General features: G+C 45.5%; 1 protein-coding gene and 1 long non-coding RNA gene across 4 annotated transcripts; one reads left to right on the plus strand and one right to left on the minus strand.

The window, feature by feature from the left end:
• Window positions 1-9,738: 9,738 nt before the first annotated feature.
• Window positions 9,739-12,479, plus strand: LOC136545190 (uncharacterized). 3 transcript variants are annotated; one of them, XR_010780950.1, is made up of 4 exons: window positions 9,739-10,246; window positions 11,072-11,141; window positions 11,659-11,699; window positions 12,156-12,479. It is a non-coding gene; the product is annotated as an uncharacterized lncRNA (long non-coding RNA). The 3 variants fall into 3 exon arrangements; XR_010780949.1 differs by having other exon boundaries at window positions 9,739-10,061; window positions 10,144-10,246; window positions 11,072-11,699; XR_010780948.1 differs by having other exon boundaries at window positions 11,072-11,699.
• A 1,356-nt stretch (window positions 12,480-13,835) lies between these two features.
• LOC136545191 (zinc finger protein STAMENLESS 1-like) lies at window positions 13,836-14,744 on the minus strand. Its single transcript, XM_066537236.1, has 2 exons — window positions 14,678-14,744; window positions 13,836-14,597 (listed from the first exon to the last, which is right to left on the minus strand). Exon 2 carries the CDS (start codon window positions 14,592-14,594, stop codon window positions 13,965-13,967), a length of 630 nt encoding a protein of 209 aa, XP_066393333.1. The 5' UTR covers window positions 14,595-14,597; window positions 14,678-14,744; the 3' UTR covers window positions 13,836-13,964.
• Window positions 14,745-15,040: the final 296 nt, after the last annotated feature.

The following is a 15,040-nucleotide window of genomic DNA, read 5'->3' on the forward strand; positions in this document are numbered from 1 at the left end:
GCCTCTTCTCCATAAAGCAGTTTGAATGGTGTGAATCATGTTGTTCTTGAGATAGATGTATTATGTGACCAAATCACTCTGGGTAATTTATCAACCCATTTTCCTTTGCGTAGGCCCAGCAATGTTTTTGATATTGCTGAAAACACAATTTTGTTTGCTCTTTCCACAGCACCATTGGACTCAGGGTGGTATACTGAGGTGAAGGCTAGTTTTGTCCCAATGCTTTTGCAGAATTCTTTGAAGTTCTCTAAATCGAATTGCTTTCCATTGTCTACTATCAGAATCCTCGGTACACCAAATCTGCAAATGATGTTTTGCCAGAATAATTTTCTGACAGTTTCTGAGGTTATCTTCGCCATCGGCTTTGCTTCTATCCATCTTGTAAAATATTCTACTGCCACTACTATGAATCTATTTCCTCCTAGGGGTGGTGGTAATGGGCCGACCAGGTCCATACCCCATCTTTGTAGCGGCCATGTCGGAGGTATAAGCTAGGTCTTTGACGACGGTTTTGACTGCCCGAGAGAGAATGTTTGGCATGCTTCGCATGTTCTGACTGTTTGCTCTGCGTCTTGTATGTGTGTTGGCCAGTAAAAGCCTTGCCTTATTGCCTTTGCTGATAATGCTCTAGAGCCAATGTGCGACCCGCAAATTCCTGAGTGTATTTCTTGAAGTAACTCTATGCCTTTGCTCTGCGATATGCATTTGAGGAGAGGCTGGACTACTCCTTTCTTGTACAGTACACCATCTATGATTGTGTAATTTCTTGCCCTGGCCTGTATTCTTGCTGCTTTTGCTTCATCTTCTTCGGTGGTTTTGCCTTCTAAGAATTATGTTATCGCCTTTCTCTAATCTTCATTTTGTAGTTGTAGTATGGGCTTAGGTGCCTTAGATGTCTCCACAGTTGGCGGAGACTTTAGGATCTGGTAAAAAGTGTTTGGTGGCAGTGGCAGGTTGTTTGCCACAGCTTTTGCTAGTTCATCTACCTCCGCATTTTCTGATCTTGGGATGTGCTTCAGGGTGAAGTCCGCAAATCTCCGCTCCATGTTTTTGACAACGGATAAGTATTTGATGAGTTCTGGCTCTCTTGCTGTGTATTCTTTCTCTACTTGGCCAGTAACCACTTGAGAATCTATTTTGACTATCAATGTTTTTGCCCCTAGGGCCTTTGCTTTACTGAGTGCTAGGATCAGGCCTTCATATTCTGCTATGTTGTGTGTTGATTTGAACTCTAGCCTTGCTGCATATTTGAGTCTAACGCCAGAGGGTGCTGTTAGGACGGCAGAGGCTCCTGCTCCGGCTTGGCCCCAGGCTCCATCCGTGAAAGCTATCTAGCTTTGAGTGGTTGGTTGTACCTTGAGCTCTGTCGAAGGTGTCCAATGTGCTACAAAATTGGCTAGTGCTTGTGATTTGATTGCTGTTCTGGGGATGTACGAGATACCAAACTGTGATAGCTCTGTAGCCCATTTGCCTATTCTGCCAGAGGCTTCTTTGTTTCTGAGCAAGTCTTACAGTGGCAGCGATGTTGGAACTGAGATTTCGTTGGCTTGGAAATAATGCTTTAGTTTTCTTGATGCCATCAGCACTGCGTAGGCAACTTTTTCTACCTCAGTGTAGTTTAGCTTGGCTCTGGACAGTGCTTCTGAGATAAAATAAACTGGCTTTTGAGTTTTGCCTGATTCTTTTTCTAGCTTATGAACTAAGACTACGCTGACTGCATGGTCGGAGGCCGCCACATATAGCAATAGGTGGCTGTCCGATTCTAGGACGGAGACCACCAGTGAGTTTGCTAGATACTCTTTCAAGTTATGAAATGCCTCCGACTGCTTGGACCCCCACTCAAAGTTGTCTCTGCCCCTCAGGGCTTGGAAGAAGGGTAGGCTACGTTCTGCTGATTTTGAGATGAATCTGTTGAGCACTGCTATTCTTCCTGTCAGCTTTTGCACTTCTTTCTTGTTTTTGGGTTCTACCATTGTCATTATTGCTCTGGTTTTGTCTAGGTTCGCTTTGATGCCTTTGCTGCTTATGATGTATCCGAGCATCTTCCCTTTTGTGACTCCAAATATACATTTTTCTGGGTTGAGGCGGAGGCCAGCTGTCCTGAGGTTAGCGAAGGTCTCCTGTAAGTTGGAGACATGATCATCCTTGTTCTTGCTCATGACCACTATGTCATCAACATAGGCTATGATGTTTCTATCTAGTTGTGAGCCCAAAACTTCCTTTGTCATTCTGGCAAAGGTTGCTCCGACATTTTTGAGGCCCTCCGGCATTCTGGTGTAGCAATATGTCCCGAATGGAGTGGTGAAACTTGTCTTGTCTTCGTCTTCTTTTTTCATCCAGATTTGGTGATACCCAGAGAAACAGTCGAGGAGAGAAAACCTCTAGCATCTGGCTGCCTTGTCGACGGAGGCATCTATTCTTAGCAATGGGAAAGGGTCTTTTTTGCAAGCTTTATTCAGATCTATGAAATCTATGCACATTCTCATTTTGCCATTCTTCTTTGGTACCAGTACTACGTTTGCAAGCCATTCTGAATACTTGACTTCCTTGATGACTTTTGCATCTAGCAATCTTTGCACCTCCGCCTTTGCTGCCAGGATTCTGTCCTCCGACATTTTTCTCTGTTTCTGCTTTCTTGGCCTCATGTTTTCATTGATATCCAGTTCATGCTGTATGATGTCCCTGCTGACTCCCTGGAGGTCGGAGGCTGACCAGGCGAAGATGTCTTTGTTTTTTACTAGAGTTTCCATGAGCTCTTCCTCCTCTACTTTGCTCAATTCTGAGCTGATTGTTACTTTTCTGTCTGGTAACTCCTTTTCTAGAGGGGTCACATTTGTCTCTTCTTGACCTGCCATATCTGTTTTTCCTCTGGGCATATCCGGAGGCTCTAGTTCTTTGTCTGCCGACTCGACTGCATTGATGTTTCTTTGGGCTCTGTAGATTGCTTTTTCTATGTTTCTTACTTCTTTCTGGCTACCTTGGACTATGATAATACCATGGAGTGCTGGTATTTTCATGCACAGGTAGGCCATATGAAGGGCTGTGTTGAATTTGGTTGTGAATCCTCTGCCCAAGATGGCATTGTATGGGTAATACAGATCAACGATGTCGAAGGTTATGTACTCGGTTCTAGCATTTGCTTGGGTTCCAAACGACACTGGGAGTGAGATTTTTCCTAATGCTTGTATCTGCTTGCCTCCGAATCCTATCAAAGGGGATTCGGAGGGCTGTAGTTGATTTTTGCTGAGCTTCATTTGGTCGAAGGTATTTGCGAAGATGATATCTACTGATCTGCCAGTGTCAATCAGTACTCTGCTTATCTCCCATGCTGCTATGTTGGTCTTGATTACCATTACGTCTGTGTGAGGGTAGCTTTCTAGCTAGAGATCTTCTTCTGTGAAGGTGATTGGGACTCTGGACCAATCTGTGTATTTTGCTAGGCCTTGGACTGCTACGTTGTTTACCAGGTGAAGGTGATCCTTTTTCTGCTTTTTCATTTGAAACTCCATTGATGATCCTCCGGCAATTGGTAGTATCATGCCTATTGTTGGTAGCAGTCCATGGGGGTTGAGTTGGTTTTCTAGGTTTGGCTCATTTTTTGGTGTTGGTGGTTGGTTGTGAGGTGGCGGTAGAGGCAGTTGCTGCATGTGCTACTGTTGCGGCGGAGGCTCGAACCTGCTTTGGTTTTGTGGTGGTGGGTTTGTTTCAAGGTAGGTTATGTGGGGAGGTTTTGGGTTTATGTAGGTCAGGCTTGCCTCCGACCTATAGTTACCCGCCGGAGGCTGCTGCGAAGGCGCTGACCGCCATGCTGGTAGGAAGTTTGGGTAATAGGCAGATGCCAGTGTGGAGGGATGTATTTGGTTTGCATTTAGCGCTGGGTACATTGGACAGTACTGCTGGTGGCCATTTGTGTAGGTGGTGTTGACCTCTCTTACGCTCTGCTATGTCGAAGGTTGGGCAGTCTGTTTGTTCTTCATCCTTTCCTGTGTCTCTTTTGTCTCCAGACAATCTTTGGTGCTGTGCCCTACGCTTTCGCCGTGAAAAACGCAATATGGCCTGCGTTGTTTCTGCTTGTGGTTTTTGTTCTAGTTTTTGCTTTGGTAACCTTGCCGACCTTGGTTCCTGGTCTGGGTCTCCGGCCCTGCTGGCGCTGCCAGTTGCCCTTGTTCGGGGTAAGGTTGACCCTCGATGCTGAGCACTTGCCCCTGGCCTGGTTTCTGATTTGATGCATTCTGGTTCGTATAGCTTTTCTGGGAGTTTTTGCTGCTGTTTTGCTGTCTGTGTTTGACCCTGCTCCTCCAGCCTTTTCCGAAGGTCATTGTCTGATCTGCAGTATTTCTTGAACTTGTCATACAACTACTGTATGGAAGTTGGTTTCTTTCTTACTAGGTGTGCTGCGAATGGCCCGATTCGGAGGCCTTCGATCGCTGCTTCAATGGCGATCTCGTCTGGGACGTCTGGTGCCTTCGCCTTTAGTTGCATGAATTTCTGGAAGTAGTCGTGTAGTGTCTCTCCCTGCATTTGCTTGCACTGGAACAGATCTATGGAAGTCAGCGACTGTGCTGTTAGCCCCTTGAAATTTGCCATTATCTTGTCCCGGAGGTTTTTCCAAGAATAGACTGTGCTTGGTTTGAGCATAGAATACCAAGCCAACGCGTCGCCTTCGGCTACAATGACAAACGACTTTGCCAAGACGGCATCGTCTCCGCCGGCGGAGGCTACTACTGCCTCATAACTCATAATGAACTGATGGGGGTCTGTCTTTCCGTTGAACTTTGGTAGTGTGATTGGCTTGTACGCCGTTGGCCATGGCGACTGTTGTATGCCTTTAGAGAGTGGGGACTTGGGATCGATAGGCCTCCGCATCACCTGAGATGGCATCGTGGGCGGGCTGATCACTGGTGGATGCCCTTATGGTATGGTTGCAGTTGGTGTTACTGTGGAGGCTAGGATTGCGGAGGTTGACGCTGGTACTACATGATGCATACTTAGCATCTCAGCATGTAGGACTACCAACTGCTGCCTTATTTCTGCTGCTTGTGCTAACGCTTGAGTAGCTTGCTGATTAGCTGCGAATCCTGCTGCTATTCTATCCCTCTCCTGTTGCGTTCTTTGCAACCGTGCTTGCAACTGTTGCAGTTCTTGCTCAAGTGTTGTGCCTAAGTTTGGTTGGGCCTCCGGATCTTGAATCTCTAGATCTTGGGGTTCCGGTGGTTGACCCTAGGCATCTGCTCTGGTGTCATCCTCTGCTGGCGAGGTTGCGTAGGTGCTACGAGTGGTGGGCCTAGGCCTTCCTCTCTGACCCATGGTTGTTGCTGCTCTGGTGGTGATTTTTTTCCCTGCCATTGTTGGTTTGCCTTGCCGAGCCCCACGGTGGGCGCCAATGTTGAGACTTGCGGTCTCAAACGGTGAGGAAGTGGTAGGGGCCTCCGCCCGATGAGTGCAGTAATCAGGAGGAGGCTTTGGAAGGGCTAGCATGGCAAGTGGGCGTGTAAGGGAGTGACGCGTAATGCTGTGGTTTCATTAATACATTCACCAACCTCCCTGTACTGTTACAAGTGTCCCCTATTTATAGGGCTCAACTACTGCCTTTGCGGTGTTTACAATAGTGCCCCTCAACTGCTATAGTGCATTCTGGGAATATTCCTCTACTTGCTCTTCGTCTCGGGGGTAATCTTGCCACGCCGCCACCAGATATTGGGCCTGCATGACCAACTGGCCCAGCGGACCTTGGGATTCGTTGATGGGCCTTTGGCCCTCTGCCGTCGTTCTCCGCCCTGTCTAGCCCCAGGGTTCGGCGATGAACCCTCGGGCCCTCGCCTGCGTTCTCCGCCTCAGGTACGCCGAAAGCCACCGACCTCCGACGCCCGGTTCAGTCGTGCTCCTGCTCGGGTCTCCACCCATATGAGCAGAGGCCGAACCGGAGCGCCAGCGCCGTCCATGAGCGCCTTCCTTTGCTTACCTGCACACACATATTAGACGTTGGCATTTGATTAGCCTATCAGTGGGGCGGCCTCTGCCCTCTTCGCACGGAGGTGCCTACGCGCCTAACAGGCGGAGGCTGTGCCGAGGTTGCACGCAGCATCCTGCGAGCACAGTCTAGGAAACTATCATCTTTCCAGGGTTAGGGTCTGTAGGCATGGTGGCTGGGCCTTCGCTTAGGTGATCGGTCAGAGACGTCTCTGTGAACTGCTGACCGCGTAGGTCTCCGCTACTCTTGGAGGCCGTGTTACAACAACCATCATACCTGCTAGAAAATTGCTTCTGAGATGTTGATGCACTTGTAGATGTGGATGAGGCCTTTCTCTTCCTTTTCTTGGTAACAGCATTGTCCACAGCCTCATTTGGAGGGAAAACCATCCCTGCAGCGGGTGTGGCCACCACAATACTTGTCTCTGTGTTGGCTACAGTAGCTTTCTTCAGCTTCTTCTTTGACTGACCCCTGCAGTTAGCAGAAAACAACAGTTAGGACATCATATTAGAAAAATTTGCAAGATGACTCAATAAATGCTTACCTTTCCAGTTTCATTGCAGCAATGTCTGTTGGATCACCATTCTTGCAAGTGTACTAGTGGTGCCCCAACTGATGGCATATAGGGCACTCATGCCTCTTTGTCTTCCTACTGCTTCCTCCTTCTAATGCTCCTTTGTGTCTGTTCTTCCTTCTTCCTGCTATGGACTTCAACAATGGAGGATGCATAAAAAAGGCATGTGTGGCTTTGGGCCACACCATCATATGCAGCTCTAAACCTCTCCACTAAATAGCAGTCATCCACATAGTCCTCTAGCTTCTATCCAGGAATGGAAGTGATGTAGGCAATTGCATGCTTGCATGGTATTCCTGTTCCTTGCCACACCCTGTAGACATAGGTTCTCTCCTTTAAGTTCACCACAAACCTAAATGCTATATCACTGCTCCTCTTTGCACAAACTTCTGCTACTCCATCATTCTCTGTAATGACATCAATGTCTAGGTTGAAGCTGTCCTCCCTCAACTTCTACACAATGTGGGGTAGGATCTTGCCTTCAAACTTCTTTGCAACTTTTTTCCTGTTATTCCATTTAATCAGCATGTTCTGTCTGATGGTATCCATCAAATCATCTAAATGTTTGCCCTTTTCTTTCTTTATCCAATTATTGAAGGACTCAGCTAAATTGTTGGTCACATAGTCAACCTTGCTCTGTACTCCATACCGGCTCCTACTCCACAACTTCTTATGAGTTTCTTGCAGGTACTTCATACTCTCTGGTTTGGCTCTAGCCATAGCATTGTAATGCTTATCAAACATGTACCTAGTCCAAGAATAAGAGGATGCCCATAAATGACCATCAAATATTTTGCCATTGTACCTCTTCTTAAAGTTCTACACAAGGTGGTACATGCACTCTCTGTGCTTAGCCTGTGGAAAAACCTCACTAACCCCATGCATTATAGCCCGTCCATAGTCTGTGCTTATTGTCAGACCATCTGGGGTGCCTATTGCATCCTTCAGCCTCTCCATGAACCAAACCCAATTCTCATTTGTTTCAGAGTCTATGATACCTACAGCAACTGGGTACATCCAGTTGTGACCATCAACTGCACATGCTATGCATAACTGTCCCCTGAACCTTCCATACAAGAATGTGCTATCTACTATCAAGTAAGGTCTACAACCCCTAAGGAAACCATCAACACAAGCTTTCATTGCAAAAAAGAACCTATTGAACCATAGCTTGTTGTTGATTATGTGGTTATCAATCACAACCAATGACCCAGGACTCTCACTCTCAATCTGTGCTTTAAATCTATACAAGTTGTCAAAACTTTTGTCCCATGGACCATAAATCTTATCAATGGCAAGATTCTTACCATTGTACACTCTCATGTAGGGCATCTCCACCTTGAAATGTTCCTTGAGTTTCTTGATCAATTCAGTAGTACCCAAAGTTCCATCTTCTTTGAGCCAGTCCATAACTTTCTCTCAAACCCAGTACTAGGTGTAGCCAATAGGGACTCCAGTCCTCCTCTTGCTCTGACAGTCATGGCTGGCTGGGTTCACCTTAACCTGTGAATCAAATCATCAAAGTTAAGGCAGTAGACTATGTTAAATATGAACAAAGAACAATGCTAAATACTAATGAACATATATATCACCTGAATTGTTTTACCATCCCTTATGGTTGATGCATGGATTCTCCAGGGGCAACCATCATTCCTCCAGTGGCAGTACACTCTGTACCTTCCTGTATCACTCTTTTGAATGAAATACCAATTCTCTCTTATTGCAGCATGAGTAGCTAAAGCCATCTTAAATTGAAACATGTCTGCAAACATACTGCCTATAGCCATAGAGGGGTTGTTTCTATCATAATCAGCTGGTGCCATCAGATCAGGCTCATGGTCTTTCACCATTTCATCTAAGTCATCAGGGTCAATTTCGTAGTCATCATCAGAAACAGCTCTATCAGGACTATCATTAGAAACAACTCTATCATCACTGTCACTTTCATTGCATGCAGCTCTATCAGGACTTGGGCACTCATTTTGTGTGCTGGTAGGTTGAGGCTGAGACTGAGGTTGTGGAGGTGGTGGGTGCTGTGGACCAAGGTCAATGTACAACCCTTCCTCATCAACACCCACATACTCATTCTCTGGGTTTGGGTTTGCAAGGACTGCATCATCTGCATTTTCACTGTTTGTTTGACTTGGTTCTGCAAAGCTAGGACAAGGCATGGAAGGAGTCATGGTGGGTTCAACAGATTGCTTAGCAGTGGTATCCTAAGAAGGAATGACAGGAGGGTCAGTGTTGGGTTTATGGTAGGCTAAAGTCATGTAACAGCACTTGCTAGCTTTATTTTTGGCAAACATCTCAAGTAACTGCTGGTCATTGGTCAAGGGGATGTTCATCTTTGTGTCATGGCACCAGTAAAACAGACTGAAAAACATCCTCATAACGCCCAGGATACTTATCCACAATGCCTGACACCACATTTGAGTATTTTGCAACATCAGCATCTAGAACTTCGTTCAAGCTAAACCACGGCGCATGAGTATTTTTAGCAACAATCCGAAATTCTATGTTATAGCTACTAGTTGGATCCATCCTACAAATGAACAACAACGATCACAAAAGGCAGCAATCACACATAACACACTTAGACCTAACTGTCCACAATCACCACGAACAAGCAAGCAAGGGGGAAAATAGAACTCACCCTTCTCAGAACCAGGAAGGTCGGTCGGTCGTCGCCGTGTTCGCCTCCATGGGCCGCCAATGCAGAGGATGAGCAACGTTATCTTCGTTGCACCACTATCCCATGCCGAGGCTCAGGAACGAGGGATCGATTTCTTCTCTCACCGTCGCCGCCGCCGCCGCAGCCAGTGACTGTCCTGTCGCCGCTAGGGCTTGGGGGATGGGGACAGAGGAGGAATCGAGCGAGATGGGGAGAGTAAGAGCGGTCAATACCGGTCAACACGGAGACCTGTTTTGTCTCTATACCCATGGGCAACTGGGTCATTTCCCATGCCCGACCCCACATGTCAGGTCTCCCAAACGGCGAAAAACAAGCGGAGAGGTGACGGAATGGCTTGGGCGAAAGAAGTTTCTAAGCCCAAGGACGATAGTGATAGATCCAACTTTATAGGTCCATTGACGATTAGACCATCTTTTTTAATGACACTGGCGTAAAAGGCTCTAAAATTTTCCTCCTCTTCTCAAATGCGGCCACCCTCCCATCTCCCTCAGTGGGCACACGGTAGCTCTGCGTGCGTGGCTGCGCCTGGCCCCAACCGACGTCCGTGCCCCTCAGCTTGCGTGCAAGCCTGAGCGCCGCCCGCCCCACGCCCGCGTTCAGGTCGCACAAGCAACGAGCCACCGGCGCCGCCGTGTCGGCAGCTGGGTGCTCCAACTCCCTCCATGATGGCGCGCCCACCTACACCTTGTCTGTTTGCTGGAGCAGCGGAGCCCCACAGCCCATCTTGCCTTAGGAGCCAGATCCGCTCATGCACGACGCCCCTGAGCCAAATCCGCTTGACCACACAGTACTGGATCTCACATGCCGACACCGCCCTGCCTGAGGTATGGCGGCTTCTTTCTTCCCCTTCGGCTTATTTCAAATCGTCAAATCAGTACGACAACGTGCGTTTCTTGGCTACTGGAGGCACGAAGGAGGCCGGACGCGGTGCCCTAACCCCGGTGCGGAGGAGGCCAACGATGGTGCTCTGACTATAGCCCGCACGGATGTGAAGGGGCAGCACCTTCCGGTGAGCACTCAAACCCATACCACCGGCTGCTCTATCCACTCTCCCACTCAGATCTGGATGTGTAGTTGTGGCAAATTAGTACTTGTATAGGTCGTGGTTTGATTTGATTATTGCAGAATTAGGCTTTTGTAGATGGATAATTGGTGCTCCCGTTCCAAATCTAGCTTAGAACATTGAAGTAACATGTTTTAGCCTAATATCTTGATGCCTGTTATCTGGTTCACTAAATCATCGTATATGTAGATCTATAACATGAATACGACGTTGTGAATTTGGACGCTCTCCAAAATATGTGAATTTGGCTTTTGAAGTGTCTCCAAGAAAAGTTTAGTGTCCGAGCTTAGCATCTCTGGTGCATCACTGAATTTTTTGGGTTGAGTTCCACTGCTGCAACATAGATGTTTCCCATCAGCAGTATCCTCATACTAACTTCAAGTGTGCAAGGAGGATTATCTAACTCAGCAAACTTTGTTTGGATATCTTTGTTTGGATTAAAACCTTCAGCTCCGTACAGAGCTCCTCATTATTCTTGCAATTTTTATGAGGCCGGTCATCATGCTCCCTATGAATTTATCCTAAGAAATCTGCCTAGGCAAATTCAAGTTCATTTTCTTCTGCTTCTTTCATGCAGTTGGAATCTAATTGTATCATACTGCATGTTAATTAAACTTGTGTATGCTAAGCTTTCTGTTTCAGTTCAGTGACAATTAGTTCTCCCCAGTTTCTGTATCATACTACAGATGTTCTCATGCAGTAAACTTTCTTGTCAGTTTAGTACTTACAATAAGTCCTCATGCTTGTCATATCTCTTTGATCATTGAGCAGGATGACTATGAAGTTGTCAGGAAAGTTTCTTTGGGGGCATCATTAAAATCAAGCCTATGAAGAAAAGAAGGTAGACTATGAATCATATCTCCTTCCCTGTTGCAGCTTTATGGTTACAGTACAAGCTTTTTTATGAAACCTGTCCTTACTTACTGCATTGAACCTGGACTTGCTTATTTCTCTGAACTCTGAGTTATCTAAGTTACCTGCTTATGTGCATTAGCTGCTATTAACTATTCTCTAACTGAACCTGTACTTGTTCTCATAGTTAACTGCTTATGTGCATTGACTTGCTTGTGTTTTCATAAGCCGAAAAGAACCATGCAGGAAAATTGTTGTCCACCAGTTGATAAGTAATAGATGATTGGGTTTGTTGCTCTATAATACTTAGCCATTTTAAATTTGGACAATGAAATTGTTGTCCACCGGTTCATATGTAATAGATGATTCAGTTTGTTGCTCTATAATACATAGTGATTTTAAATTTGGTTGAGCAACAGCTATGTCCACATCTAATAGGATTCACATTTAATAAAAGTGCCAATATTTCCCTTCAGTTGAACAGATTTAGAGCTATTTCATTGCAGGCAATATTTGTTGGATGCTTGACAGAATCGCACTGGAGAAGGTATATTATGCTCTTAACTCTACTCTTATGTTGGACTACTTTCTTACTGTCAATACAACTTGTTTAAATCTGTTAATTTGCAATCCCATTACATAATTAGTTTCTAGTTTATTAAGGAGTTTTGTTTATTAAGCAGTCTAGTGGTACAAGGGATAGATGCAGTCTAGTTGCTGCCTTGTCGTCTTAATTTCCCAGATCGAATGGCTAGTTACCTGATTATCTGCACTGTAGTTCCATTTTTTTTCACTGTAGTTCTATTTGTAGTCATTCTTCCCTGAAACCTGGAATTCTTAGTCAACAATGAAATGATCTCACATTTGTTGTCATTCTTTCTTGAAACCTGTAAGGCTGTAACTGAGAACCGAAGTCACTCTAGCGCTGGTTGAATAATAAAGCTATGACCTGAAACTAAGCTCTATAGGTCTTCTAAAATTTCTTCTTACTGTAACAATGCAGGAACATGAGCTTGTGGGTGTTGGACATTCAGACATGTTTCCAGATCTCATATATCTTCCTGTATGTGATGGTTCATGTGTTGGAAATGATGGAAGATTGCTACAAGTGTCATATATAAGTATTGGTATTCGAAGAGATCTAGTAATTGGGTTTAGGTGTTTTACATAGGAAGTAGTATTAATAGAATATAATATACTGTTGTTGCTTTAGTTTTGGTCATTAGTGGAATGTGATGATGTGTAATTATATATTTTGTATGTTAATCTAATATATTGATATGGGCTTTTATATGATGTTAAATGGGCTGCATTGGTGTTTTATCTATATTGGGCTGCATGTTATTTTCTCTATTTAATTAGTTGGGGTGTAATCAATAATGGGCTGAATGAGCCCAACATAAATATAAAAAAATGATGATGTGTCATGGCCAGCCACGTCAGCGCCCACCTCACCAAGCTGACATGGAAGTGTTGACGTGGAACAAGTCCACGACGTTCCATTTCGTCACTATACGTTGTAGTCGTTGCTTGTAAACTTGTCGAACAACTATTCCATGACGATTACAAGAACATGTCCATGACGTTCAATTTCGTCATACACGCTGTAGTCACTTCTTGTAAACTTGCCGAACAGCTATTCCATGACAATCACAATCGTCACCGATCTAACGTGGATTTTATGGCAGTCTCGAACACCCTCACAGATAGCAACCTATGACGATTTTTTGGATGTCTGTGACCAAATGAAACCGCTATGTATCAAAGCAATCCTTAGTGTTTGAAAAGTCAGAGCGGCACATATGAGATCAGCAGCAGCTATCTCTGGAGCTGACTGGTCACGATCCACTTCTGTTCCCAGCCTGTGACAACATTAGAGCAACAAGCAAGTAATTAATAACAAGCTCCAGCTCCGACCTGTGCTAGCTAACTGCAAGCTACTCTTCTCCACTTGAAGCAATGATGTTGTACTACTTAACGCACATGATGTTTTGAGATATATATATATATATATATATATATATATATATATATATATATATATATATATATATATATATATATATAGGGAGAGGCTATTCAGTAGCTGGCTACAAAATAAGTTATTCTGTAGCCACCTCCATTTACTATAATTTTATATACTAATTTACGATAATGTCAATACATATTTATGATAGTTGGGTTACTATAACACATGAGGATATTTACCATAACGTTATATTAAACAACTTAGTAAGGAGTTACTATAATCTCGTAAATTAACATAGTAATTATCGTAATTCAAAGTGGCTACAGAATAAGTTATTCTGCAGCCAGCTACAAGATAGTAGTTCCATATATATATATATATATATATATATATACACACTTCTAATCATGTGTGCAGTTTTTAGAAAGAGGAGTACCTAAGCCGTTCCCTTAAGTTATTCTGGCTTTTCGATATACATAGCTTTTGCTATGTAATTAAATATATATTATGTCTAGATATATAATAAAAACTATGTATCTAGAAAAAAGCCAAAATAGTTTTGAAATATATATTATGTCTAAATATACAATAAGAACTATGTATCTAGAAAAGTTAGAACGAATTTGAAACAAGGGAATACTAGGAAAGAAAATGCAGGTAGATGACATTATCAACATCATCATATATTATTTTAATAGTGTACAGTATCAAGAAAGCATACGGCCGGTACAAGCATGTATATCATGCAACAGGAGGCAAGAAAGCAACAGGAGTACAGGACCGACAACAGTGAGCAACGACAACACAACTTCACAGATGATAGACAACACAGCTTCAGTCGGGCTAGAGCCTCAGCTCGAGGTCGGGCTCTTCCATCGTCCCCTTGGAGTTGGAGGCCTCCACCGGCGCTAGGGCACTCCTGGACCTGGTCCACTTGAGCACGTCGACACGGACCGCCCTGTCGCCGCGGTCCAGCTGGTGCGCCGGCGCATGTTGGGCGTTGCTCCACCTCTCCATCTCCGAGCGCAGCGCCGCGGCAGCCACAGCCCACTGCGGCACCTCCCGAGACCTGCTGCAGGCGCCGCCTGCGGCCGCGGCAGCCACAGCCCACTGCGGCACCTCCCGAGACCTGCTGCAGGCGCCGCCTGCGGCCGCGCCGCCGCCGCAGTGCGGGGAGCCTGCCGCGAGCGTCGACGACGTCGCGGAGGGCGCGCTGCCGCCGGCTGCGCGCGCCTCGAGCTCGATGCCAGCGGCGTAGGAGTAGGAGCTGGCGTAGGGGTCCAAGCTGCCGACAACGCGCTCCTTCTTGTGCGCGTTCTGGTGCCCGCCCAGCGCCTGCGACTTGAGGAACGTCCTGTTGCAGAAGAGGCACCGGAACAGCCGGGCGCCGCCCTTGCCGTCGCTGCCGCCGCCGGTTGCGTCGTCGGAAGAAGCAGGCGGAGCCGCACCACGAGAAGACTCCATCGTGGACATATGCTATACAAGCATTCCGCTGATTAATGGCAAAGGTGCTACAAGCGTTATTCCGCTATATTGGGATGGAAATCAGCAGGTACCAAAGTCGAGGGGGACAGAAATGACGCCGCCGGTGTACCAAAGGAGCTAGTATATTGTAATAAAACTATACTCCACTAATGGGACTCGTGGCTTTGACTACATTAGGATGGAAATCCCTGGTTCCAACATCCAAGTGGATGGGCGACAGTGGGAGAGAAGGACGCTGCGAGTAGATGGATTGGGTGGATGGGGAGATAATGGATGGCAGCCATAATTGGAACGGGAAAAACATATGAGACCGTTTCGGTTTTTTTTCCTCTCTCCAGCTGGAATGGAAATTGTTAGATATAAGTATAGGTATACATACAGATAAGATATTTACGTATGACTTTATTCATAAATCTTACTATTACTAATAAGAA

This window comes from Miscanthus floridulus, chromosome 3 (assembly GCF_019320115.1).
Source record: "Miscanthus floridulus cultivar M001 chromosome 3, ASM1932011v1, whole genome shotgun sequence".
In the NCBI taxonomy this organism is placed as follows: domain Eukaryota; kingdom Viridiplantae; phylum Streptophyta; class Magnoliopsida; order Poales; family Poaceae; genus Miscanthus; species Miscanthus floridulus.